The sequence below is a fragment of the Chanos chanos genome, chromosome 9 (genome assembly GCF_902362185.1).
Source record: "Chanos chanos chromosome 9, fChaCha1.1, whole genome shotgun sequence".
In the NCBI taxonomy this organism is placed as follows: domain Eukaryota; kingdom Metazoa; phylum Chordata; class Actinopteri; order Gonorynchiformes; family Chanidae; genus Chanos; species Chanos chanos.
In genome coordinates this window covers 21,324,929-21,351,520 of record NC_044503.1, presented here as the reverse complement: position 1 = coordinate 21,351,520, position 26,592 = coordinate 21,324,929, and the positions used below count along the sequence as shown (strand labels likewise).

The 26,592-nt window shown below is 39.9% G+C and overlaps 1 protein-coding gene across 1 annotated transcript; it reads right to left on the bottom strand.

Moving 5' to 3' along the window:
• Nucleotides 1-3,756: 3,756 nt before the first annotated feature.
• Nucleotides 3,757-17,376, bottom strand: znf618 (zinc finger protein 618). Its single transcript, XM_030785296.1, has 11 exons — nt 17,175-17,376; nt 16,295-16,372; nt 15,787-15,834; nt 14,999-15,088; nt 14,379-14,450; nt 13,948-14,037; nt 10,997-11,074; nt 10,449-10,493; nt 6,704-6,781; nt 5,760-5,873; nt 3,757-5,541 (listed from the first exon to the last, which is right to left on the bottom strand). The coding sequence occupies exons 1-11, from the start codon at nt 17,374-17,376 to the stop codon at nt 3,995-3,997; spliced, it is 2,442 nt and encodes an 813-aa protein (XP_030641156.1). The 3' UTR covers nt 3,757-3,994.
• Between the last annotated feature and the right edge of the window lie 9,216 nt (nt 17,377-26,592).

The window sequence follows — 26,592 nt, the reverse complement described above, 5'->3', positions numbered from 1 at the left end:
CTATCTATGTTGGCCATCTGTATCTGGGCTCCTTCCTCACATGTGTCTGATAAATATGTATTAATGAGCATTCGGAATAGTTGCAATTCCAAAAAAGATTTGGGGGATTTGAACTTGAATACAATTTCAAATCATCAATGCCATGCCTAGAGTGAGATGGACCTTTTTACATTTTATAACAAGCTAGTTAGAGACCAATTAATAGGTATGGTGTATGATTTACAATCAAGGCTGTTTCTGAAAGGCTCATTTTAACCACACTGGAATGAAAAATTCATGCTGCTTCATTCATGACGCTTTGTTGATTCACTCTGTAAGTAATTAAAATTATACCGCATCATTACGTTTGGGTTTAACATTTACCTTGTAAATTTTCTTATTTAACCACCCAAAAAATGATTCAAATCAGTATACGTTGTAAGAGGTGCATACACTGATAGATTTAGTGTCTTTAGTCAGCTATGTACTGGGTTCAGAGACTCCAATTAGTCAATAAGATTACACTCCATTCAGGCAGGAAAAAGTTTTTTTCCCCCCAGACAGATGTTTGATTCTTCTTCTTTAACCTCTCATGATAGGAAGTCCAAAACAGAAAGATCTAAAAATAGTAGATCTAAAAATCTACTTAGTTTCAGACTATCAGCCGAGACCAGGGTACTGGTATGAGTGCTTATTTGGGGGTGTGGATGAGAAAATCAATACAGTTACTCAAAGAAAACGTTTATTATATAATATTTCACCAGATCATTTTTTTTCAGCTTCAACAAAGTCAATAAATACTTAGATGAACTTTAGGTAATAATCTGGCAGGAACATAGAACTGTGTCAGTGTCCTCTGCACAAGGCCAGTAGCCAGCTGCAAACAGTCAGGCTAACTGATAAACACAAGTAATAAACATAGGCACCTTATCCAGCTTGGCTCAGTACACATAAGGGCAAAGTTTTCCTTGACAAAGAAGAATTTCTGCTCTCTCTCCATGTGAGTATGTTTCTTCTCTCGTTAACGATTGGAGAAGCTGCTCTGGGGCTTTTTGTTCTAAACACTAGTACATGGAGCAAAGAGAAACTGTGGCAAGCCAAAGAGAGGAATCTGACTGCATTGCTTTTCACGGAAAATGTTCAGGCTTCAACATTATACTTCAGTGTACTCAAACTTGGAACCATTAAATCATGATGCTAATGCCAAGCTTGAGAGTTTATCATTCTGTATGATCACCATGCTGTACCAGCCCAGCAGGGAGTGCTTCGAGACACACACACACGCACACACACACAATGCAAGCAATTCTTTTCTGATTAACTTCAGTTTGTTGTGTGCAAGCCATCTTGACACTTCAGCCAGCTTACTCTCTGTAAGTATTATAACCATCAAAGCTACTGTCAAGGTCAATTCACTGCTAATTGTTTACAACCAAACAGAGTATTTTCCAGGTTAATGATTCATATTGAGTATGTCCATACCATCCGAAGGTATGGGTACCTGCTAAAATAAAGGAGATGCCTGAGTAAATAAAACCTAGAGTATAACGAAAGAAGGTGCTTCTACATCTGTGTGGTTCCTGAGTTTATGAAGCAGTTCACCTCCGATCATGCCATGAGTAAAGGAAGAGATCTCAACGACTGAGAAAACTGTGATTGTTGTGGGCAGGTTTGGTAGGAGCTCCAGAACGATGAAGATGAATTTGTTCATGTTTCTCAAGACACTGGCTGAGGCGATGCTGGCGCAGAAATCTGAGGGCGAACTGTGACCGAAAGCACATACTTCTAGTTTCACCGTGCACTGGTTTTGAGATGTAGTGGTTTTGAGATGCACGGCAACAAAAGACAAGCAACTCTAGTGAAGGTATTGATCTAGAGCACAAACAAGCAAATCCTGCAACAACAGCCTGTCAGGAACCTCAAAGAGGTGCTATGCCTACGGACAGGCTTTGTTAGGTAAATTCAGTTGTACTTAAAAATTTACATCTGCTAGTGAAGTTGTACCAAAAAAAAAAAAAAGAAAAAAAAAATTATGGTGAGGTGAGTCATCTCTCACCCTGTGTTACATGGGCGTTTCAAACAGAGCAGGGCATGTGTGATACATGCCAAAAGAAACCTTCAAGCCTGAGGGTATGTTTCTGAAGGCTTCTGACAGCTTTCCTATGATGTGCTGTGCCTTTTCTTGGCATGGCATATGTATGTCCTACCCTTTATAAAGCAACGTGCATGCCGATAAATGCAAAGCTATACTGAGTCATCACTTCAGACCTATGGGAAAACAACTTCTATCCCAATGGGAGTTGTCTCTTCGAGCATGACAACACCTCCAACAACAGAGCACAAGTTTCCACTGGTTTGATAAGCATGAGAAGGTGAACACCATAATCCACGGATGTCTCTTTCACCAGCTCTCAACACAACTGTGCATTTATGGGAGATTTTGGGGCACTGCCTAAGACAGTGTTTTCCACTGACATCAACAAACATCATCGGCTGTTGGTGAAATTTTGAAGTTGAAGAATGGTGTCTCATCCTTCCAACAGATTACAAGACACCTGCAAGACCTGCACAACAGTGTTCAACTGTTTTGTCAAATTGCAGTAGCCTGATACACTTTATGTTGGTGTTGCCTTTCTTTCAACAGCTACTTGTTGGTTACAGTGAGGAAAAAAAAAAAACAAAAAAAACGTGGATGACAACAGACAGATAATCAATGAAAACAGCTTACTAATTGCTATTGAGGATATTTCAGTGAATGAGGTATAGACCTTAAAACAGCATCATAGCTCACAGTAAAAATAACTGTTGAGCTACACTCAACACTGGATATTAGGCAGCCCAAACAATATTGTGCTGCATTACACGTATACAAACTAATTTCCCTAATGTTAACGCGCATACAAGAGATTTCCCCCGAGCCGGATTCGAACCGCCAGCCCCAGGGTAAGGAGTAAGACGCCACAGCAGGTGAGCCAGAAGCTGTAACTAGTGGCTCAAATGCAAGGACATCTTCTGAGGAAGGGAGGTTTTACCCGCAGTGCTTCTCTTGACTGGCTCATCTCCATAACGCACATTCATTGCGATGTGTAGATTATTGCAAGGAACAATTAAAGAATCAAACCAGACACCCAAAGACTCATGAACCATTATCTAACTGAGAGTGCATGGTCACTTAAATGAACACTTGAAAGAATTCTGTTAGAACCTGCCTATTCATAACTTTTCAGGTTGCTAAGAGGGAAAAATAGAGTGGAATGCTTAAAAAAATGTTGTTGTTGAAGCAGTCAATGAAGTGTGTACATGAATGTGAGATAAGGTAATGGATGGAAAAAAGCAGATGTCAAACATTAAATATCTTAAAAAAAAAAAAAAAAAAAGGAAAGAATGAACTTCATCTCGTTTATACGAAACATTAAGAGACAAGCAACAGACCACTCACTCGTTCACACGGTGTGAGTGATCACCTCAAGTATTTCGACAAGCACAAGCAAAATTAGCAAGTCGGAACAGTCATCGCTCTCGACTAATCCGAAAATAACACCACCTTATTTCTCACGAGGGGGGGGAATAAAATTTGAATAAATTAATGTAATGTACACAAACATCATTTGGTTTAGGTGAAATATTTCATCTGTGGCATCTTTCTTGAGGAAAAAACTCCCACATTCAGATTTTCAGCATCCTCTAGTAGAATTTCAAACCTATAGTTAAATGTTTTCGTCTAGATGTCTTCTAACACGAGGTTGTAAGTTGAGGTGTGTAACAAAGGTCAATCCTCCGTCAAAGATGTGTCCTGGACACATCCAATGAAAATACCACTTCACAGTTGCTCCGCCTCATCAGTAAATACTGATTTAGGATCAGGTGTCCTGACTCCAAAAATCACCATTCAGAGTTCAAGTTAAAAGGCCGAGAGCTGATCCTACACCAGTGGCCAGTGTGTCTGAACCACTGTATTTCAGATCCATATGGAATAATCTATGCTGACAGCCTTTAAAAGAAGTGTGGTTTCCCCTTACGCCATATTAGACTTGAGGAAGACCAGTTTGTTCATTTCCTCCGCAGTGACCTGTCTCTTTCTCCTCATGGCCAGGGACTGCTCACAGATGCTTGTGCACTCACTATGAACACCCACGGCTGGCACTGCCAGCAACCACAGAGCCAGGCGTGCCAGCTTTGGGTATTTGTCCATCACCGAGCTCCAGTACTGGAACAAGTCGGCCGAGGCATGGAACAGAGGTTCCCCGAGGTACTGGAACAGCTCCTTTCGCACCTGCGGCTCCTCCAATCCGCAAGACGGCCTGTCAGCGGCTCCGTCTAGACGCACTCTCTTGGCACCCAGTGGTCCATCTCCATCCCGATCTCTGTCATCTCCACCAGACCCACCCCCCTGCCCACAACCGCCTGGCTCTTTCATGCTGGCGGCCATCTCGCAGGCACGAGCAATGATCTCTTCGTGCTGGTATGCTGGCACAGGTCGGAGCTTGAGCTGCGGGTCCAGGATCATGGCTACTTGGTGAACGCGCTCCACTTTGAAGTTCTCCTTCAGAGCCTCCAGGAAGTAGTGACATAGCTTGCTCCCAGCTCCAGCCTCGCCGGCTTTGGAAGTAAAGAGTTTCTCGAGACGAAGATAGACGGGTAAGACGTGCTGCAGCGTTGGCCAGCGGTCGGCGCCTAACTCCTGGGCTGCTTGCCTTAGCGGTGCCAGTAGGCAAGCCAATGTGCCCAGTAAGTGCTTGTTGAGACCCTGTAGCAGAGGAGCCGTGCTCTTGCTCCGCCCGTAAGCTTCACAGATGGCTTCAAAGTTCTCATGGACCCTCAGCAACGCTTCCGCTGTTGTGTCCCAGCACAGAGGTGTCGGTGCGTCTTCCCCTGTTTTGTCCCCCCCCCGACCCAGGCTTGTCGTTCCAGCGATGTCACGACACGTGGCAAGCAGCTCGCCCAGCTCGTGAAGTCCACGGGACTGCAGGCTACGACGACCCAGGACCGCCTGCACGGTGGCGGCCAGAGAGCAGCCAGCACAACGCAAGCACAGGCCTGAACGGGCGCAAAAAGCCAAGGATGGAGATATACGCGGCTCCGTCACATACACCGTACGGATCTCCGACATGACAAACTCTGAGAGGACATTCTGAACCCAGTGATGAACCTGCTCTGGGCCCTCCCTTAACGATGCTTCCCGGAAACCCAGGACGTAACGTCGGACGCGAACACCTTCCACTTGATAAGCTGTCAGCACGTAGAAGGAGTCGGGTCCAGCCATCTGTGAGTGGCAGGTAACGGCAATACCCAGTGAGGAGTTAGAGCCCAGAGCGCAGGTGACCTTAACCTTGACTTGGTTATACATGCGGGGGAGCTGTTTAAGGGCGAGGGAAGTCATATCTCCAAGGGCGTCACGGATGGAGTAAGCGCCATGTCGCGCCCCTGTATCGACCAAGGTCTGGGCCAGCTTGAGGAAGTCCTTGCTACTGAGCACACTCAGTAGACCCAGGTCTGTGCACATGAGCCGCAACAGACGCTCTGCTACCTGCTGCCGCTCCTTCTCTGGCAGTAATCTATTCTCTGTGATCAGAGAGAGAGAGAGAGAGAGGGAGGAGAAAAGTGAATGAGACCTTGAGTGAGGCAAAGTTTAAATGGTACTCTACTTTGACTTGTGTGGCAAGCTGTTCTGTTCATAGGGATGAGACTAATTTTGCACTGGTAGTCAGGGCCTAAGCATCATCAGTAAACATATCCCCTGCAGGTGGTCCCACTACAGGGTAGTGTTTGTGCAAGCTTACGGTAGGATGTGTGGTTCCTCTGTGCAGCCTGAGGCGACTTCCACACCTGGTCCTGTGTGGAAGGAGCTTGGCATGGCTTGGGAGACTCCACTTTGCCGTGATTCTCATTATCCGCTGACAAAAAAAAAAAAAAAAAAAAACCTTTGAGAACTTTGGGTACACTTGAGCCAACAAAGGTACTCTGGTGAAATGGAAAATGGTGAAAAAAGCGTGGAAAAAGTAACTAAGGCAAATAAATGGTTAAAAAAAAAAAAGAAAGAAAGAAACTATGATCAATCCAAAATTTTAGAACATTCAAGAAATGTTGATGAATCCTCCACAAACGTTCACCCTTTTCTGTCAAGAGAGCTCGAACAGCATTGAGAGGAAATTGGGAGTGAAACTGAGATGCAGCTGTTAAATGGTAACCCTGGTAGCACTTAGGTTAGATGATGGGCAGCTCTGACAGCCAATAATGTGACATGACCAGATAATTATGGGAACTGAAGTCAGCATAAAGGCTGGCCCAAAAATTCTGCAATGAATGCACTGCACATTTACCACAGTGATGTAATGCTCTGTTTATGCTCATGTTTTGAATATACGGTTAGAGACGGGGGACAAAGAAACACAGGAACGCTCTCAAAAATTTGCTCTGAATGTGTCATGTAACAGCACGTTACAGTCACTGTGAAACTGTCATTTTAGTGAGGGATGACTGCAATTCTCATAAGAATAATTTATAATTCCAGACATAGTGACGGAAGACCCAATAATACATTGTTCTCTAAGACTAGTCCTCTGCAAACATGGCTTTTGTGTAAGTCCATTCTTTAAATCTGTGTGTGGCATTTACATGCGCATCTACTTCTATGTCAGAAGTCAAACTGTGTATGTATCCATTTACACAAATCTGTGTACACACCCAATCCAGTAGTTTTTGAATCTATGCGTCTGTCACTCACCAGCGTGGGACTGCATGTGCTCCAGAAGGTTGTTGTAGAACTGGAACTGGATACCACAGGCTCCACACGTGTAGGCCTCTAGAACATAAGGGCCATGTTCTCTTTAAGAGGACAGCCACCATAGTGTTACATAATAGCTAGAAGGAGCACCAGTAACCCAACCAATAACACACATACTGCAATGGGTCATTCTGTAGTACAGAGTCAATACAGTGGGACTTGTGGGAAGGGCCATAAACATAGTATTTCTCATAAGCTTTTAGTTGCGGATCATTAGTCATTCAAGGTGCATGTTGCTGCATGTAGATGTGAATAAATTCCTTAATAGCTGTCGATTTTCAGAAAAATGTATATTTCATCGTGGTAGATGGCAGTATTGCATCAATTTTGGGTTTAAATTAATTTAAAACGCAGAAAAGATTAAAAAAAAGTCACGGCTATATGATGGAAAAGTGTTTTCTCTGGCCTGAGAGGTACAAACACACCACCCAAAAAAACTAAAGCACTTTAACACTTCAGTTCATCTCACCATCAGCTGCTACAATGCGTTTGACTTGCATGTAATTCCTTGTGCGGCCATTCTAAAAACCACTGCAGAAACCTTCTCTAAATGATCTGAAATCTAATAAGCTGCCTCCCTCACACTTCCATTTTACAACCTAAGATCATCAGTAACACCCAGTTATACATTCATAACCAACAGAACACAACAGAAATGTAACTGCATTGTATGGGAGTCTGTTTAATCACCAGTTTAAAAAATAATAATGATATTAAATAACAGTTTTTTAATCACAATATCTTAAATCGCAAATATGAAGGTGTTAAATCACAATTCTTACTCAGTTTGTACTGATCTAGTTTCAGAGGCTGTTTATTGTCTCAGCCATGCAAGTGCATGTCTGCAAAGCTATTCACATATTTTCATTTCTAATTCAAACAACACACCAAATCTATCTGAAGCACAGTGGCTTCCACACAACAGCTATGTTAATTAATGTATAATCCATAAGCAGTAAACGAATGTGATGTAAAAAGGCGCTTTCGCACCAGAGGAACTTTTCCATAGTTCTTAGAACTGTTGGAGAAAGTACCCCCTTTTTCGCGTGTTCGCACCGCAGGAACTTAGAATGATCATAGTTCTTAGAACGCTGTTTTGAGGGGCTTTTTTAGCTCCTACTTCAGGGTAGGTACTTTCGCAGCGCAATAGGAACCTTGTGACGTAGGTGTACAGCCATTGGTCCAGACGCAGGTATACGATGACTGCAACCGCCATTTTTAAAGATCCGTGCAAAATATAAAGTCTTAGAACGTATTTCATTTAGCTTTTGATATTCATGTCTCAAAATGTCTGGAATAGTAGGAGGGGGGACGTAGTTTTTATGTTTTATTTTATCGGTATTTTATATCCCCCAACAATGACCATTTTGCAACGTCCAATGTATATTTGTACATTGAAGAGGTAGCGTACACTCCGCTTCGGTAGGTGCTTGTGTGTCCGCTTGTGTGGCTGTGATCCGCATTTTAACCTAAAATAAGAATGTGTTTATCCAGCTTACGATTTTAGGGCTGCGGCGGGGAAAAGGAAAAAAAAAAAAAAACACGATGCCGCGAGCAAGGGTCAGGCACAAGCGCTATGCTAGCACCTGAAAAGTACTATGCCCATCAAGTCATTCACTGCTACTGCGGTGGTAAATGCATAAATGCATTGGGAAATTATTTTTTCCATTGGACTGGGTCTATCGCCATACAGTTTTATTTTCGTTAATGAGAAGGCAGTTATTATCTAATGTGCAATCAATATTTCTGTCATTCAAATTCAATAAAACTCATTGTGTATACTGTAGTCTAGTTTGTCGATTTCTTTTGCCGCAGTAATGGTTCTTTTTTTCCTTTTGGAGGTATTTAAAAGGTCTTAAAAGTCATTAAATTTGTACTTCAAAATGTGCAGCTATCCTGGTTAGTCGTAAACAACAGCTCTTAGCTGCTATACCGTCGGCCGGCTTACGTCACTTCAGCGTTCCTACTGGTGGTGCGAAAGCAAACAGAAAAAAGGCCCTAGAACGAATGTAGTTCTAGGGGAAGCTCCACAGGGGGTAGTTCCTATCGAATTAGACCCTAGAACTGTTCAGTGCGAAAAGCGCCTAAAGTCATGAAACGGCTCATGAAAATGAAAATAAATCAAGATAATTAATGGTGTGAGACACTGCCAAACTTTCTGGAAAATCCAAACCACTTCGCCTTAAGCATTTTCAAAGGATGTGAAAACATTTTAGATGTTCATGTATTTCATAATCCACATCTTTAAGAAGAGCAGTCACCTTAAAAAACAATTCAATTAAAAAAAAAAAAAAAAAAACACCTACAAAAGGGGATTTTGGACAAATGTATACTGTGTTAACAGTTGAGGGATGCATCCTTGGCAGCAGGAAACATTTTGCAGTGTCTTTGGAATCCAGCAAATCTACAATGTGGCTCATTCTGTCAGTTTCTGACAGTTCTTTCGTACCAACTTGAACAAGCCAGATTCCTTGTGGGGCACTGATGGACAGCAATCTTCGCTTCATGGTTTAAATTTTTGAGTGGATTAAGGTAATGGCTTTGACCACTCAGACATTCGGTCCATAGTCAGGGAAGTAATGCTCTTGTATGCACTGTGTGTGCTTTTGAACATTTTCATTTTTATTAACTGCATGCCTTTCTTTCTTTTTTTTTTTCAACATCATCTCGATTCCAGCTTTCTTGTGGAGCAAAATCAAATTTTCCTCCGGAACACGACTGCAATTTGCGTCACTAGTTCTCCCCTCTGCACTGAAAAATGTGATGATTTCCATTGGAATATGAGGAGTGGAAAATAAAGATTTGGAAAACTATCAAGGGTTGAACTAAATGAAGTTCAGATGAAGATTGGCATTTTGTTTTGGAGGAAAAACTTCCAAAAAAATAGTCATATGACTTCATGGAATAAGACTATAGCAAGGAACCATGGTTCAATTTCCGATTATCATTGGTTCCAAATGCAAGCCAGATTTTAGTTGAATGAATGAATGAACAAACAAACAATCTACACCGATTCTCACTACACACCATGAAATTGCTGTGTTACTCAGTGTGTCAGTGTTTTAGCTTTAACAACGGAGCACTTTAAATAATGGTATACGGCTAATCAATGACTTTGAAACTGTGGCGCGGTCTGGCTTCTAACACACACAAAAAGAAGTATTTTATGTTTTTAATGTAACAAAATTGTGGCAATTACAGCAATTCCTTTCCTTCAGAAATCAGTCAGACCACTCTGAGTATCTCCAGCAAACATTCACTTACATTAGATTTACGATGGCGCATGTATATTAGTTATTTGATTTTATGTAACATTTATTTACTTTGTTTCATTTTTTAAATTATTAATTTTATTTATTTATAAATTATCTTTCTTTTAAAATTATGCTTCTGAATTCATTTTCAATTCCTTGATTAACTGCACATGTACTCATTTCCTATATGTTTCCCTTTCAACAGTTATTGTGCACTGTGGGGTATTTCCAAGAGCAAATGCTGTTTGAATGGGGCTAAAAAAAATAAATAAAAGTACTGTGTTACATATATTTCATACTGTAATTGCACAGTGTCTGTGGAGCTTTATTGATATGTGAAAAACAAAGACAACAATGGAAAACAAAAAGACAAAATGAACATATATGAATGTTTAGAATGTGTGGTTATTCTTTAACAAATTCTAACTCACTTTGAGATGAAGGAAAGGATCCAGGCACCCGCGGACTAGTAGTACCTGTGGGACAAGCAGTTCACAAGGAGTAAAAAGAAAAACAAAATCAAATTAAACCTGCGAAACAACATGAATTATAACTGGTAATTATAGTTTGCCACAGGCAACGACCGCATCAAACCTGCAGCGTCGTAATAAACATTATTCTACACCTTGTCATCATTCAGCTTGACTTGTCAGCAAAATTTCTGAAACTTTTTCATAAATGCTCAAAAGGCCGATGACTGTTTTGGCCTTAGTGCATGAATGGTCTATTCAGGCCAAGTAACTGCGATCATTACATCACCCTTTCACTTGTTCCATAGATTCAACAGCTTAGTCACAAAGAGCAGATAAAAACAAAAAAGAATTGCAGGTATCAATTTATGATGTCAGTCAACTCTCTCATGTAACTCAGGGAGAGATTCATATGCACTGATTGCCAGAGTGAACTCTGGCAATGTCTGTCTTCTAGACTGAGTGTCTGTTATCTACAAAGCTGGAGTTTAGTGGTTGGAATGACTCACCACTTGAGTTTTGAGAGTTGTTGGCATCTGCAAGGCCCGTCTGAATTTTGCTCTCCATTTTTGGACCAAAGGAGCTTTCTGTAAAGCCATAAATAAGGAGTGGAAGAGAAGATTATATATATATATATATATTGATCTGTCACACAGTGCATACATTATGTCTGATGGAAGAGGGGGAAAAGTAGTGACAAGGTGATTTTGTCAATAAAAAAACAAAAATTCCCTCCATGTCTCATATTGATTTTAAAAACCACCAGAGGCTTGATAGCAAACAAACATCTGTACCTGCAACCATGTCTGCAATCACAAAATCTGAGCTGTAGGAAGAGTGTCGATATTGACAAACAGCTAAGAAGCAGGGAAAAGGAAAACGAAAGACAATGGTACTGTAATTCCCTCCTTAGAGAAAAGAGGCTTGTCTACACTAAAAAAGGAAAGAAAAGCAAAGAAAAGAAATCTAGTATTTTTGAAGCAATTATCAAAATTTAGATGAATTCATTGAAATTTGTAAAGAAATCTTTTAGCTCCTTTAAACTCTCTGACCTATTTCTATGACTGTGCCACCCTTAAAATAGCACTCAATGTCAGACGCAAGCACAGAGATTTCCGCTAAAGCAGAGCAAGCCCTATATGAACACACAGATCAAAAAGAGACCAAGAGAAAAAGAGTGTGTCTGTATCTGGGTTCAATGCAGTTCATGGCTGATAGAAATTCGCTACCTAAGGAAAACACAATTCATGTCCAATGTGCCCTGATAGGCAGGAGTTTGAGAGAGTGTCCATAACAGTTATCAGAACAGTTTTAATCAAATTTTCTACCTATGACTCTCAAGAGGTCACGGGTCATTCTATACCAACTCACCTAGGTCCTTCCGCTCATGTCATGGATTTTCTTGAAACAAATTCATGTGAAAACTTCTATCAAATTCATGGGACCATGCAAAATCCCAAAGCTCTACTCCAAATACTTTTTTAGTTATGAATTTTTGAAGTTTGGCCCTCTGAGCTAAATTTCATCATTTTTGCCATTCTTTGTAAGCCTCACCAATTGCTTATTTTTCACTGGATTGGGTTGAAATTTGCACTGAACACCCAAGAAACCCCACGGATAATTTGCAACATGTATTCATGTAAATAGTTGCTGCTGAATGCCAGTAAGCAAATTAATAAAAATACATTACCTGTAGAAAGAATCTTTCATTTTCAAAAATTAATATCTCCTCTAGTTTTCACTTTCTTGCAACCAACTTTTGATTCTGTGTAGCATTAATATAGTTTTATCACATCTAGAAGTTATTTGGTCCTGCATAAAAAATTGAGTGCCACAGATCCTGCTAAATATAGCTTTGGAGCTGGAAAAACCCACTCAAAGATATTTTGACTATATTTTCCCAAGAAGGAATACTTTAATTTCCTTGAAACCTTTTTAATAGGAAAGTGTTGATATTCATTGCAGACATATAAAAAATGTAAAGATGTTATATTACTCCATCATTTAATAATTTTTTGAAAATAGCTAATTTTTGTACCTTTTCACTGGCTGTACTATTACATAGGTAGATATTTGCACTATGTTGACTTCAAGGTTTTCTATCTCTGTGTGACACCTACTGAGCCTGTTTTTCATTGGATTCAGGAAATTTGCAAGTCACAGCTTGTAATGGCTTGGTTTGTTGCATACTAGAGCATCGATCCCTTTTTCAAACATGTGAAAATGAAATGCAGTTAGAGAAATACAGGCATAGTTTGCTTTGCAAGATAGTTGTCTTATACCAGCTAAAGTTAGTAGCCATTCCTCAATCCAATTGTTTAGCCTTCTGGCTTGCTAGTTAGTCGTAACTTGTGATAGCACAGCATCCAAGGGTTTAGGGCTTCGCAAGGTCCCGTGAACTTAGAGGGTTTCACATTTCTAGAAAATCCATGACATGAGCTGGAGGGCCTTGATGAGTTGGTATAGAATGACCCTTACCTTTAAGCAAACTGGAATCCTTCCAAAAACTGGCCCAAAAAATTTGCAGCAAAATATAAATATGCTCCAGGTTTTCGAGCTTTTCAATTCCAAAAACATATTAAAGAAAAAAATTTAAATTAGGTGTTTATTAATTAATTAAATGGTTTCTCCAATCTGTGATTATGCTCAAACAGTCCAAAGCACCTGGTTCTCAAAAGCGACTGGTTCATCTTGGGTTCCTCTTTGAGATAAATACCTTTGTACACTGTCAAGCAGATCACTGGTATGCACAGAGCATGGAAAGCTGCACTGTGGACCTGCTGTACCATGGACCTAGTAACAAGTGTTCAAAAACATCAGCTGAGGAGTTTCTTCTCTCTTCTTTTTCTTTTTTTGCAATGTCCTTTGCAGGAATTGGTGGGGTTCAGTTTTGATGATCTGACCAATTTTCAGGCTACCGGTCCATCCTGAAGTCTTCCAGATCAAACCTTGACTTCAACTTTTCCAATTCATTTCAGTTTCACAGCAGCTGTATCTGGTGGAAGCGTTTATAGCCTCCTCTGGTTTTGTAAAAGCAAAATTATCTTTAACATCATTAACACAACACCTAAGTATTGCTAAAACAACAGGACAATCACAAAATGACAGATAAGAGGAAAGAAAGTCACTTCAGAGTAAAAGTCCAACCCAGGAACTCTCCATGCCTGACCCAGTGAGTACTTAACCAGTGGATGGCCTTCATAAGGGCCAATAAATAATCAATCAACAGTCATGCACAATCATCCACAGGAGATGATGCAGTAACCTAAGGTGATCGTAGGGTAGCATTTGTGGAAACCGAACTTTGTGACAGTGGAAGTCAGAGTTTGCTGTTGTTGTTTTACTTGCAGCTGCACTAGAACATTCTCTCTGGTCAGGGGTCTCCATCACCTGTGCACTGAACAGGTTTTTATAAGACTCCAGATTTGTATGTGTTTCAGACATTTAAGCCATCACTTACTCATTGGTGTGTGTAGAGCCACATGTTCCTGGTAAGGGTTGAAGTATTTGTACTGTTTGCCACAGTATTCACACGTGTAGCTCCCAGTTTCTAGGGCAATACAGATGCACACAAAATTTAAACATTCTTTCTTTGGGGGGACAAAAAATGCCACTGCTTCTCTTTTTTTGTTACATACAACCTAATTCTCTATAGGAAGGGCACATTTTATTTCACACACAATCTTTCCTACTTTTCTATTTACCTACTTGGACATGACTGTAACAAAATTGGCCGAAGAGCCTAAAATCACCACATATCTTCAGGTGTAAGAAACCCTGCCTTTGAGAGGAGCACAGGCCCTTGAAGTGCCAGTAACCGTTCCTCTCAAATGAATCATCATCTAAACACACATTTAGCTTGGGAAACAAGATTTACAATCAGGTTCTTACTTGGTCCTATTTTCTGGTACGGTTCGATCTCCTCTTTCTGGTCCTCCACTTGTATAACATGCTCAAAGGGATCTGGCGAGAGGGAGGAAATAAGGACGAGGAGGTGCAGAATTGGGGTCAGTGACGTGGTCCATTTAACAGAATTAGTGCTTACAAAAACAAAAAAAAAACCTGATTACAATGCACTGCACTTTCTACCTGAACAATACTTACACACACAAGCGCACATACACACACACACACACGGACGTACGTGAATGTGCATGCATACTCCCACACTTACACATACACACCTCTTACTGACCAAAAGTTAGATCTAAAACCTGTTAACGAACATTATTTAAAACATTATTTAACACAAACATTTGCGCATACATAGAAGATTAATTATACTTTATGGTGTAATTATAATAATTTGACATTATCTATTTATGCTTTTAAAAGCCCATTCATTGTTGCGCGATGTTTGAGTGACTGTTTAATCCCTTTAATCATAAACATCATTCCAGTGTTTTTCCAAAATCCACGATGATGCAATGTTTAAAGTTTAAACTGACACTGCAGTGTGGGTTACATAAGCAGAGCATGTTCAATGGCAGGAGGAGCTGATTACCACTCACCATCGACGGCATGGAGATCCCTGTGCTCCTGAAAACAACTGTAGTACTTGTACTTCTTCCCACAGATATCACAGGTATAGCGGAAAGAATCTGACCCAGGAAGAAAACACAACCGCGTTCAGGTCCTGGGTTGGCTAACTTGCTTACTCTCTTTAAATATGTGCTTCACATTACATGAAGTTACTCAGCAAAAACTAAAAAACTTCATATTACATGGGTTTATTTTTATATATTCTGCCATTATATGAACTTTGTATTCCACGCTTTGGAATGGCCTGACTCCGATTTCATACATTTTTCTGTTTTCCAAGAATGCTTAAAGTCAGAGGCACCAGAGAGAAGTTACTCGATGTTATGAAGAACTTAACGAGTGTCCTTGAGTTTGCTTTAGCAATGGCATTAGCCATCGACTGAAGCGCATTCTGAATAATTCATTTTTCGATTTAGCTCACACAACTGTGAGACTGATATTGTATTTATGCACGAACGTGTATGTAATTGAACAACAAAAATTAAATGCTTCTTAAACTCTAACAATGACATATTTTACTTTTAAAAGTTATCATATGTGGTTCAACTGGTTAGCTACAGCACCTCTGAGAGACTAAAGGATAAACTGTGCTATGAATTCACAGTTTACAGCCCGCCTTCTCGTCAGAGACTCAGTCAGTGAGGCACTTTTACATAAAACGATATCGGGTCTGTTAAAGGCGTTACAGTATCTCACAGAAAGGTGTTCAGAAAAAGCTGAAAAAGTGTTGAGCATTTAAATAAGGAACAAAACTCACTGTTTATTCCCTGGGATCCACTCTCTCCAGACACAGTTCCCTCTGACTCTGTGAAAAGGCCTTAAGTTAGTGAGACGCACACTTAGTCCATTTCACTGCTAATCACAAAATGCAACGATTTCCAAAAAAAAGGAAGCAGTGTCCACACAAACTACAATATGTTCACTTATGTTTTGAGGTTCTGAGATACCATAACTGAAACTCAGAAGACAAAAAGAGGCAGCCTGACCGTAAACGCAAAGGTATTTGAATAAATGTCTGAAGGTTTTCAAGATAAGTCACAAATTAGAACAATGTCATATATCAGAGGACTGTCTCTATCAGAAATTAATATTCACACCCTAGTATACAGCACAAAAGATGACAATGGACAAACAGGGTGTAAAAAAAATAAGCTAAAACTCAAAATGCTTATATACGAAGTATTATCCTAATATTGTAATACAGTGGTTTTGAATGGCGTACAGTGAGGAAGGAAAGATATAAAGGAGCAAACCTTTCACTCTACCTCGGTGAGCCCGCACGTGCGTCTGGAAGCAATTGTAGTATTTGTATTTTTTCCCACATATTCCACAGACATAGGACCCTATGGCAATAACAGTGCACTTGGAAATATCAACAACACCAACAATAACACAGTCAACAAATGAGGCAACGGAGCCGCTGAGACGATATTCTGCTTAAAACATCTCATATACGATTTAAGTTCCATCGATATCTGAGAGAAAATGTTTCCCTGAAAAAAGATCTATCACAACATGACATAAACCGAACCTGTACAAATGAGCTAACACATCCATGTGGTAGAACGCCAAATCAATGCTCAATATCGTTAGTGTTGTATCAATATCACAGAGTTTTCCTGTTTGAATGCTTTGGAGATGAATGACCAGATCACTTGCCCACATATAAGAACACCAAACCAAATAACGCGGTGAAGACATACACAATCAGTCCATGGGCAGATGCCATGGTAACACACTATGCAAAAAAAAAAAAAAAAAAAAAAAAAAAAAAAAAAAAGCCTAGTTTTAATGTATCTGAATCACAGGTTGACATTCGTTATGATAAACAAAAACTAAACAAAAATCACAAATTTAACATCCAAATAGCTATCCATCTAGGATTTGCTGATGACAATCTCTCACTTGTGCCACTGCTTTATGGCATGTCATGCCAATTTGTGATGCGTCCTGTGCTAAGAAACGACAAAGGTTTATTTTATCCTGCGGCAAAACTTTGTCACGTAGGGAAACTCAATAACTAACACAGACAATACATGTGACCACTTCCCTGAAAGTGAAGAAACCCACTCATCTGATGTAATCCATCAGAAACACTAACACAGTGCAAGGTCTTTCCCCAATTCCTAGAGAGAGGCTTCTAACCTTGAGTCTGGGAATTGCGGGAGCCCCCGATGACGACGCAGATCTCGGCCGGCGTGCCACCGTCGCTGACTTTGCCGTTGCTGGCGGCGGCGGCAGTGGCGGTGCCCGGTTCCGTCTTCACTGCCGAAGGAGAAGGAGGCTCCGGGGAGAGGGCAGCGTCGGCCTGTTCCTGGCTGGGGTTGGGGACCTCCTGTGCGCTCATGGCCACACCTAGGCTTCTACAGAGCTAATGGAGCTGAGGACACATACAGAGTGAGAGAGAACACGACCAGGTCAGAATCTCAGGTCCAATTCTTTTAAAGTCAGCATTTCTCAAAGCCTAGTCCTTGGAACCCAACAGTGCATTCTGCCTGATGCCAAGAACCAGCGTGACCAGGTCTAGAGGCAAAGACCTCAATTAATTAGTAAATAAGTTTTTAATTAGGTGTGACAAGAGCATAGCTAGAACAAAAATATGTCTTGTAGGTCCCCAGTGCTGGAGGTGAGAACCATTGTCAGTTTGACAACTGCTGGTCACCATTAACAATCCATAGCAGAGAACCGCATTCACCAGTGTAGCTTACAAAATCCAGTCAAAGTGATTTCATTTTTCACCTAGGAGCATTATACAGCTAACATCATTCTTCCATAACATTATGCTGAACTAATGCTGGGAATGTTTACTTATGATGGTGGTCAACATCAAGGCTCAGGACACATGTATCTGAATGACTGCGTCCAGTAGAAGTGACATCAGTAGGCCTGTGACTTTAGACATACTGAATACATTCAACAGACAATGAAATTAAAGAGTGATGTTTTTCATGATTGTGTTTGCAGTCCAACGGTTCGGTGGAAAGATGTGAATTTATCACATGACGGCCCCTGCTATCCAAAAGAGGGTTCTGTTTCACCTTACTATCTCTCAGTCAAGCTTTTCACATGAGTATGAACACTAAAACACTGACATAAAAGCCTTATCACTATGAATCTATTCACTAACACAGGGCCTCAGTGGTTTCATCAACCTTGTTATGCATAACTGGACAAGGTGAGACCTCTTCACAAAGACCTCCAAATCTGTGTCTCCATGCATGGACTCTGACCAAAACAAGAAATGGGTGGGGCTACAAAACTATGCTTATATCACCATAGCAACTACTGAACCTAGTGTACGGTATACGCAAGTACATCACATTGTATTATAATTGCATTGTGTATGGTCTGAAACATTAGATTTTAGATGTATGGTGAACCTAGGGTATCGTGCAATATAGCAAAGGCTATCACTTATTTACAACAAAAACACACTGTGGCTAGGTGCTCTCTACTTCATGTGCATGATGCTCTAAATCAACAGGAGTTGGGAGAGATCACATTTTAATTTCTATTTCCAAACCGGTCATTCTGAGAAATTAAGACATAATTCGCCCACTCTCACTCATAACATTAAAAAATTCAGCTGTGATTTGAGTTACAGACTTTTCATCTCTAGATATTAAGTCATAATTCTAAAGCATTATGCCGCAATTTTGATGTACTAACTCATTATTTTGAGAAATGAAGAAGTGAGCCAAATTCTGAAGCATCGAGACATAATCATGAGATCCAAGCCGTTGTTTGGAGTTAGTGGCACATCACTGTGACAGAGGCTTCAGACATAGATATGTACATTATGAATATCATTGCTTCCTGCACATACAAAGCGTTAAGGAAACATCTAGTGAGAAACTTCCAAAACATCTGCATGACAGACACATAAACGGAAATGCAGCAAAATGACACAGAGTTCAAATCCTCATGGGGACAGCACATGCAACTCCTCGTGCGGTTTTCAGGGTGAAATGCCATTACAAAAAAAAACGATTATTTTCTTAAGTGTTTTGTCCGACACAGCCGTTTGGCATGACAACCCATAGGCCTAACACTTTCGGAATGTTCCAGAAACCTCAAACGCATCAATCAGCAGACGTCTGATGCCTGGGTTTAATACAGTCGTTCAGTGACTTCAACTGTTTCTCCAAGGCAAGAGCCACAGGATTTTAGACAAGACCTCATTAAACATACAAATGACAATCAACACCATCAGATAACCAACCAACATAGGGCGTGGCTGAGCTGCCAGCATGGCAATTTTCAGCTATTTATATCACCAAAAAAACAGCAACTCTCCAAAAAAAAAAAAAAATGTGTACAGACAAGGACGAGGCATACTCCAGTACCCCAGCTAATGAAAATTCAGCATGGTTCTGCTTTGCTCATGTGTGCCGCGCAGCTGAGCAGTGTCGTGACGTCAGCGGTTATGAAAATGGATTGAAAATGGAGGAGAAGGTAGAGAAGAGAGGCATTTGTGCGACTCCCCGAGGTTGTTTTGATTGGATTTGTGACATAAAGCCCCACTGTTAAAATTAGAATAGGCAAAATGGTTCCCTGTACTTCTTTAAAAGGGCATTGGATGCGAGATGGTGAAAGCTGTCACGCGGGAGTCGTAAAAAAGAAGATTTCTTACTCTTCGTTGTCCAATTCATTTAACAACTCCGTCTATGTCCATTGATTCCAAAAATTTATAAATGCCTCATGGGTTTTTTTCCCCCTTTTTCTTTTTACCTCCACTCCTCTCTCTCCCTCACTATCTTTCTATGATTGCTAACTGACTAATAAACCACCAAACAGTCACCAGCGTACCTATACTTAAAAAGGGTGGGGGGGTTGAAATGCACATAATTTGCCTAGACGTAAATTGTCTTTAAGCTCTCTTACCCTTGCCTACCCACCTAATTTTGAGGCATGTGGGTCAGTTAATATACTGTATAAATGGACTAGAGATTTTTTTTTAATCTTTTTTATTTTTTAAATGTCTGTGATTGTGCACACACACTGTGAACAGTGAATTTGTCCTCTGCATTTAACCCACCAGTAGTGAACACACTCACCAGACGCAGGAGCAGTGGGCAGCATTCCTTGCACCCGGGGAGCAATGGGGTTCAGTGCCTTGCTCAAGGGCACACAGCCGTGGATGATGGTCCTGGGAATCGAACCGGCAACCCTCCGGTCACAAGCCCGGTTCTCTAATCTTTAGACCACGGCTGATTATAAACTAGTCAGTAGGTCAGGAACTGTGTGTGATGCCTCTACATTTTAAGAAAACAAACCCTTAGATCAGGGTCAAGGTAGGTGAGAAAAGTTCAGAAGGTTAAACACGACCTTTGAGAAGAGACCCTACACAACCAGAAGATCTACTGTGAAGTGAGAAGAGAGAGGAAGTGAGACAATCTCCAGGACTCGCTCCTCCATGACTTGATAGTTCTCACCTTTCACTCAAGAATGATGGAGTGATCTTCCCAAGGACATGAAAAGTTCACCTGAGTCCCTCCCTATTCTTTATCACCAGCGTCTCAAAATTCATCTTTGCAGATTGTTCCTCATCTCAGAACTATCCCTAACCACTGCTTACTTCTTTTCTTTTAAATCTGGTTAATACTCTTTAGAAAAAAGAAAATAAATAAATATCACAGGCACTTCTTTAAAGGGAAAGTTTTGTGCTCCACAGGTAAAAATTGTTCTCAACCTTTGTATGAATGCAATTCATGCAGATCAATCTGGATAAGAGCGTGCTACACACACACACAAAAAAAAGACAAAATTGTGAAATTGACTGATTCGGCTCAGTACAATTCAAAAACATGGCAAAAGAATCATCTGTGGTTTAGTCATTCCAGGTAGTCAACTGGACTGTTCTGAGCAGAAACTTCAACAGTAGCATACACACTTCACCGGAACGAGGCAACAAGCACGAAACAGGTCAAAAAATGCTCATATCTTTCAGGAAGCATTGTATACCAGTACATTGCACCTTTTTCTTCTTACCTCCACACCTCTCACTATCTTTCTATGATTGCTAACTGACTAATAAACCACCAAAGGCATATGATTGGTTGTAGTTCTCACAGGGGGGAAAAAAAAACAAAACAAAAGTCAAAGGACATAGTCTGACGGGTTGACTTATCAATCTGATATTTAGTGAAGGTCCCATTTACTGGACGTCTGTATCTTCAGTTAACAGAGGTGCAACGATTAATCTTAGTAACAACAGCATAGGAGTAATGAGGTGTACCTTATTCACGGTTCGGTTCGTACGTCGCTTTTTGAACCATGGCTCAGTTTGCATCACGGTTTGGCTTGTAAGGAAACTGTACCAGCTCAGCATTGAAGTCTCTCTTTTTTCTTAATTTGAACATGTACAAATTTAACAGAAAAGAGCAAATTTAACACAAAACAGCAACAAAGCCCTTTATAAAAGGGGGTTGAAAGAAAACTAATCTTCAGCACCATGTAATTTTCGTCTTTTAGAAAATAGGAGAAAGAAAATTAAACCTGAGCAAGTTATTTAAGGCTCTTCACCATGGTGACTGAAATATGTACACACACACACACACACACACACATATATATATATATATATATATATATATATATATATATATATATATATATATATATATATATATATATATAGTAAGGTTTGGGCAGTATCAGTTTTTTCATACTGTCATACCTTCCGGACGTTTCACCGGGGTATTCAGTATATGACAGTATTTGTGTAAAAGAAAAAAAGAGAAAAAAAAAAAAAAAAAAAACACATCAAATCAGAGCCAGAAGTTGGATAGAGCTCTTTCTCGAAGAGTTAAAAAGATCACCCTTTGTTTGTTTCAACAACAACACCACTCCACTTCCTCGTTGTCACAGAACACACAACGTAATCACCCTGGGGCAGGGTGACCAGATGCAAATAAAGCAAATGTGGGATGAGTAGTAAGTTTGTGTGGGACTACGTGGGACGTGTTACCCACACTGAGAAGTAACCTAAAACTTTGATATAACTATAACTATCTAACTGAATAAGCGACATTTGTACTCTGCCTTTCAGCTCATAATCAGCTAGCCTACATTTTGACCTCTAGTTGATTCCACTTCATTCCCTCCCTCGTACACAACAATACAGAATAAAAGAAAACGAAAGTAACCTGTACAATGTGAAAGAATCTCATCAAAAAACAAACTCATCATAGTCATAAAATTACTTGGCCATTCAGATAACCACTGGCCGATTAACCAACGGCTGATTCTCAAGCTGTCAGTGAACCTAAGTCATTCGCAGTGTTAGATCAGTCGGAAGCGATAAAATGCCGAGACGAGCAGGCTAATAATACTTTTGCTATTCCTTAATTGGAAAAAAGTTAAGTAAGAAAACCCAGCAATAAGTCGCTGCCCATTCTTTACTAAAAGAACATTTTCCTTTCTTTGTGGCCATGATGTACTATATTACCAGCAACCAACAAAACAGGCGAGAAGACAGTCAATGGCAGTTTGAGCCTGCTTCTGGCAACTGCTGTTTGTCTCTTGCACTGTTGCACAATCACAGTTTCTTGCACAATTTTTTCAAAGTCCTGATACTTATGATAATGTGGTGCTGATGTGCCAAAAAGATGAAGTATTTCGTTATTTGTGAAACCTATACTAAAAGTATAACTTCACAAGATGCTCCACGTTCCTCATTTTAACACAGGAGACAGGCTGCTCTTCTGTATTTCCTCTCTAAAATAACATGAAGCCCAAAATTACAACTTTTTTCAGATTTCTTTTCCCTCAATGTGGCCCGAATACTCTGTCAAACGAAATAAATAATTTCATTTCTTTATTGAGTGGACATAGGCTAATGTTTGGAGTCTATGTTTGCAGTGTACCTATTAAAGCAGAAAGACACAGCAACTGTATAGCTAATATGCACACTTCAACAGTTGTTTATTTACCACCAGTCATATCGTCATCTCAATACTGTACAATGTTATCACACATCATAAGCAGGGTGCATATATGTTCTTGCAGTGAGAAATGAAAAGAAAAAGGAATGGCATACCAGCTTCAAATTAATTTAATGATTAATGTTCTTCTTGCTGTGTGGAATGTTCTCCTACACGAAGAGTATGTATTCGTGGTAATGCAGCATCACATTCAAAGAAAAACAAACAGAGGAAAAGAAAAATAAAAAACGTATTCAGTTAGAAGAGCTGCAGTCAAGGGAAAAATAAATGGGGAAAAAAACAAAACAACAACAAAAAAAAAACCACGGTCCTCTATGTACATACCATGCACTGAACTGAGCACTACTGAACTACAGTTTTCAGTTTCAGCAGAAGACCATTACACCCTCATTAGTCATAGCTTTGGGAAATGATTCTGATATATACATATAAACAACTACAGGCCAAATGTGTGGAGCCACCCCCAGATTTAATAAATAAATAAATAAATAAATAAATAATACCCCAAAACTAAGGCTTGTATAGTTTTTTGTAGTGAAAAATACTTCTAGGCAGAAAAGGAATGTCCACACTTAGTTTCACTTATTGGATGGTGAAATAAACCAATTATACAGCTGCTCTGGACATTATTTTTCAATGACTATTCTGCACTGACTGCACTGGTACACAAGGTTAGTGGAGAGTGATCTAGTGAGGGATGTGTTGTGCCTAAAGTGAAGCATGGAGGAGGAGCTATGACGGTGTGGGGATGTTTGGGAGGAGAGAGATCAGGAGACCAAGAGAAAGAAATTATATGAAAAGAGCAATCTCACTCCATTCTGCAGAGACATGCAATACCATTTGGATTGAGGAATTATTGGGGGGAAAAAATCATTTTATAACAGGATAATGATCCTAAACATGCTTCCAAATTATGCCAAAATTATACTGAATCAAAAGAAAAGCAGGGTGTTTTGAAAGTAATGAAATGGCCATCAGTCTCCTGGTCTTTCCCGTATTGTGCTAACGTGGGATGAACATGACAGAAGAGTGAGAGCTTTGTGTTCTGGAACTGAGAAAGAGTTGTTTGAATGTTTGAAGAATGAATGGGAACAGTTGCCAAATTCCTACTTTCAGAAACTTTTGCAAAGAGTGCCAAAAAATTGCTCTGCTGTAATTAAAGCCAATGGAGGATACTTTGACGAAAGCAAAATTTAAACAGAAAAGTGCTTTTCTTTTTGGTCAAACTGTTATTGAAAATTTAACGTGGATATTCCATTTCTGCCTACAAGTGTCTTTCTCTACCAAAAATATTTACAAGCATGATTTGTGTGTTTTGTTTTGTTTTTTTTTAATTCTGGGGGTGGTTCCAAACTTTTGACCTATAGTGTATACACACACACACACACACACACACACACACACACACACACATATGTATATGTATATAAATATGTGCGTGTGTACACACACACACACACACACACACACACACACATATATATACATACATACATACATATAGATATACATACATACATACATATATAGATAGATAGATAGATAGATATAGATAGATACATAGATACAGATATACACACACACACACATATTTGTATGTATGTATGTATGTATGTATGTATGTATACACGCACCCCCATACATACACATAAAAACACAAAAATAAACATAGCCATAATTTTCAGTGTTCGCTGTCTTGGGATAGTAAAAACTGAGAAAATCTCACTGTCAACATAAACACAAATCCATCTATATTAGACATCATCTGAAAAATTTTCACTTTATCTTGTTGGTAAAAATATCTACAAGAAAAATATACTAACCAAAATAAAAACTTATAAGCGGGTCGGTAAAGAAGCAGACACAAAAACTACGGAAAGATCCAGAACATGTGTGACAGGAGAACTGAGAATACTGCAGCAGCGGGAGCAGACAAAGTAGTGAAGAGTAGAGAGGAAATTCCGACTGGAAACAATCTTCATCCCTATGCTCATCATGGATGTTTGGAGAAAAGATGGTTCAAAGGTTAAAGACGCAAGCGGGGGGGGGGGGGGGGGGGGGCATCGGCTGATTTGGACGAAGAGTGTGGAATAATTCTACATGTCGGCAGCGCAATGAAATTTCGCAATCAATTCTGCAATCAAATTCCTCTCGGAACAATAGCACTGACTTCATTCAGTGGATGACTGCAAATCTACCTCATTGCGCTCTCGCTCACTCTTACACTTACGCGCGCGCCCACACACACACACACACACACACACACACACACACGGAGTTTGAAGGCCCGTTTTAGAGTCTCTCGCCTGTTTCTGGAGAGGGCAGATGACATGGCTGTGATGAATGAAGCTGTGAATTTCCACACTAGTGCAAACTTCATATCCTGCATTAACTGTAGCACTTTCCTGAGAAAACACGCCCCACATGACAGAAAAAAAATATATTTAAAAGCATCAAATCAGCCATCAGCATTATCATGATATGCAAAAAAAAAAAAAAAAAACACACACACACACGCCCAAAAACAGTACTTTGAAATTATCCAGATATCCGTTTTATCTTTGGTCTTTTTTTGGTGGCTTGGCAAATCGAGTTCTCATTGAAGTTTGCAATCCAAAAATTCCTGCAGTTGCACTGCAGTGAAATGAAAGGTCTAAAGCTGCATTTAAATCGAACGTGAAGCGAAATTTCACCTCGTTTTCGTCACGCAGGTTTGATCGCTTGCTCAAAAAACGAACAAGCGATTTTCATGCCTCGTCATAGCAAGCATTTTTGATTAATCCAATCAGATTATACATGATCAGCCTCCATCTTGACTGAAGAGATTTCTGGGAAAGGGGCGTGGCTTCTAGCCCTACTTAACGGTGACTGGCTTTCACCAGGTGAAATTTCTGCTTGAGCTGAACATTTTTTAACTCAAGTTCATTTCGCCCATTTCATGTCGCTCACAGTGTCGCCGCAAAAACTCCGCTCATTTGCCTCCCACCATTGACTTTTCATGCATTTCGCGTGACTTGTAAATTGTGTGTCACATCTGATTTAAAACACAGCTTAAGAGGGGTTCAGTTATTATCAAATAGCTGGATAATTATGGTTTAAATAAATAGCTGTTTACACCCGGTGGGTTTTAGATTTATTAAACAGCTGTTTGTGTGACAAACTTACGGTCTTATTAAAAATTTAAAAAAATGTCAGAGCATAACAGAAACACCCTGTTTCACAATAACGAGAATCCCAGTAAGGACAAGAAACAACAGAACAAAACAAAACAAAAACAAACAAGGAAAAAAAAATGGTTTACTGAAGTCACAGTTGCAATCTGAAGGATTAGAGATGCGGACTACATCCTGTCTGGCTTTGTACACATCCTGCTTCCTGCTCAGAAGCATACGCTTATATTAACGGACACAACGATATTTATAATATTCAATATTGCATAGGAGTATATTTAGGTTAAAACAAAAATATGAGCTAGGTGATATGACTACACAACGTGCATTCAACAATGCCTTATTGAAATTCTTGAAGAGTACTGTGTGTAGAAGCACAAGGAAATCAGTAACGTTCACTAAGGTTTAACACATAAAAGCTTATGTTACATCAGAACCAACTGGTCC

What these genes read in the sequence shown, in the direction of transcription:
- znf618 (XM_030785296.1), bottom strand. Translation starts at nt 17,376, where the DNA reads ATGAGCGCACAGGAGGTCCCCAACCCCAGCCAGGAACAGGCCGACGCT. An exon ending in TGGATCCCAGGGAATAAACA is followed by an intron (nt 15,089 to 15,786) that starts GTGAGTTTTGTT and finishes TTCCTGGGTCAG; the next exon opens with ATTCTTTCCGCTATACCTGT. An exon ending in GTACCAGAAAATAGGACCAA is followed by an intron (nt 14,038 to 14,378) that starts GTAAGAACCTGA and finishes GTATTGCCCTAG; the next exon opens with AAACTGGGAGCTACACGTGT.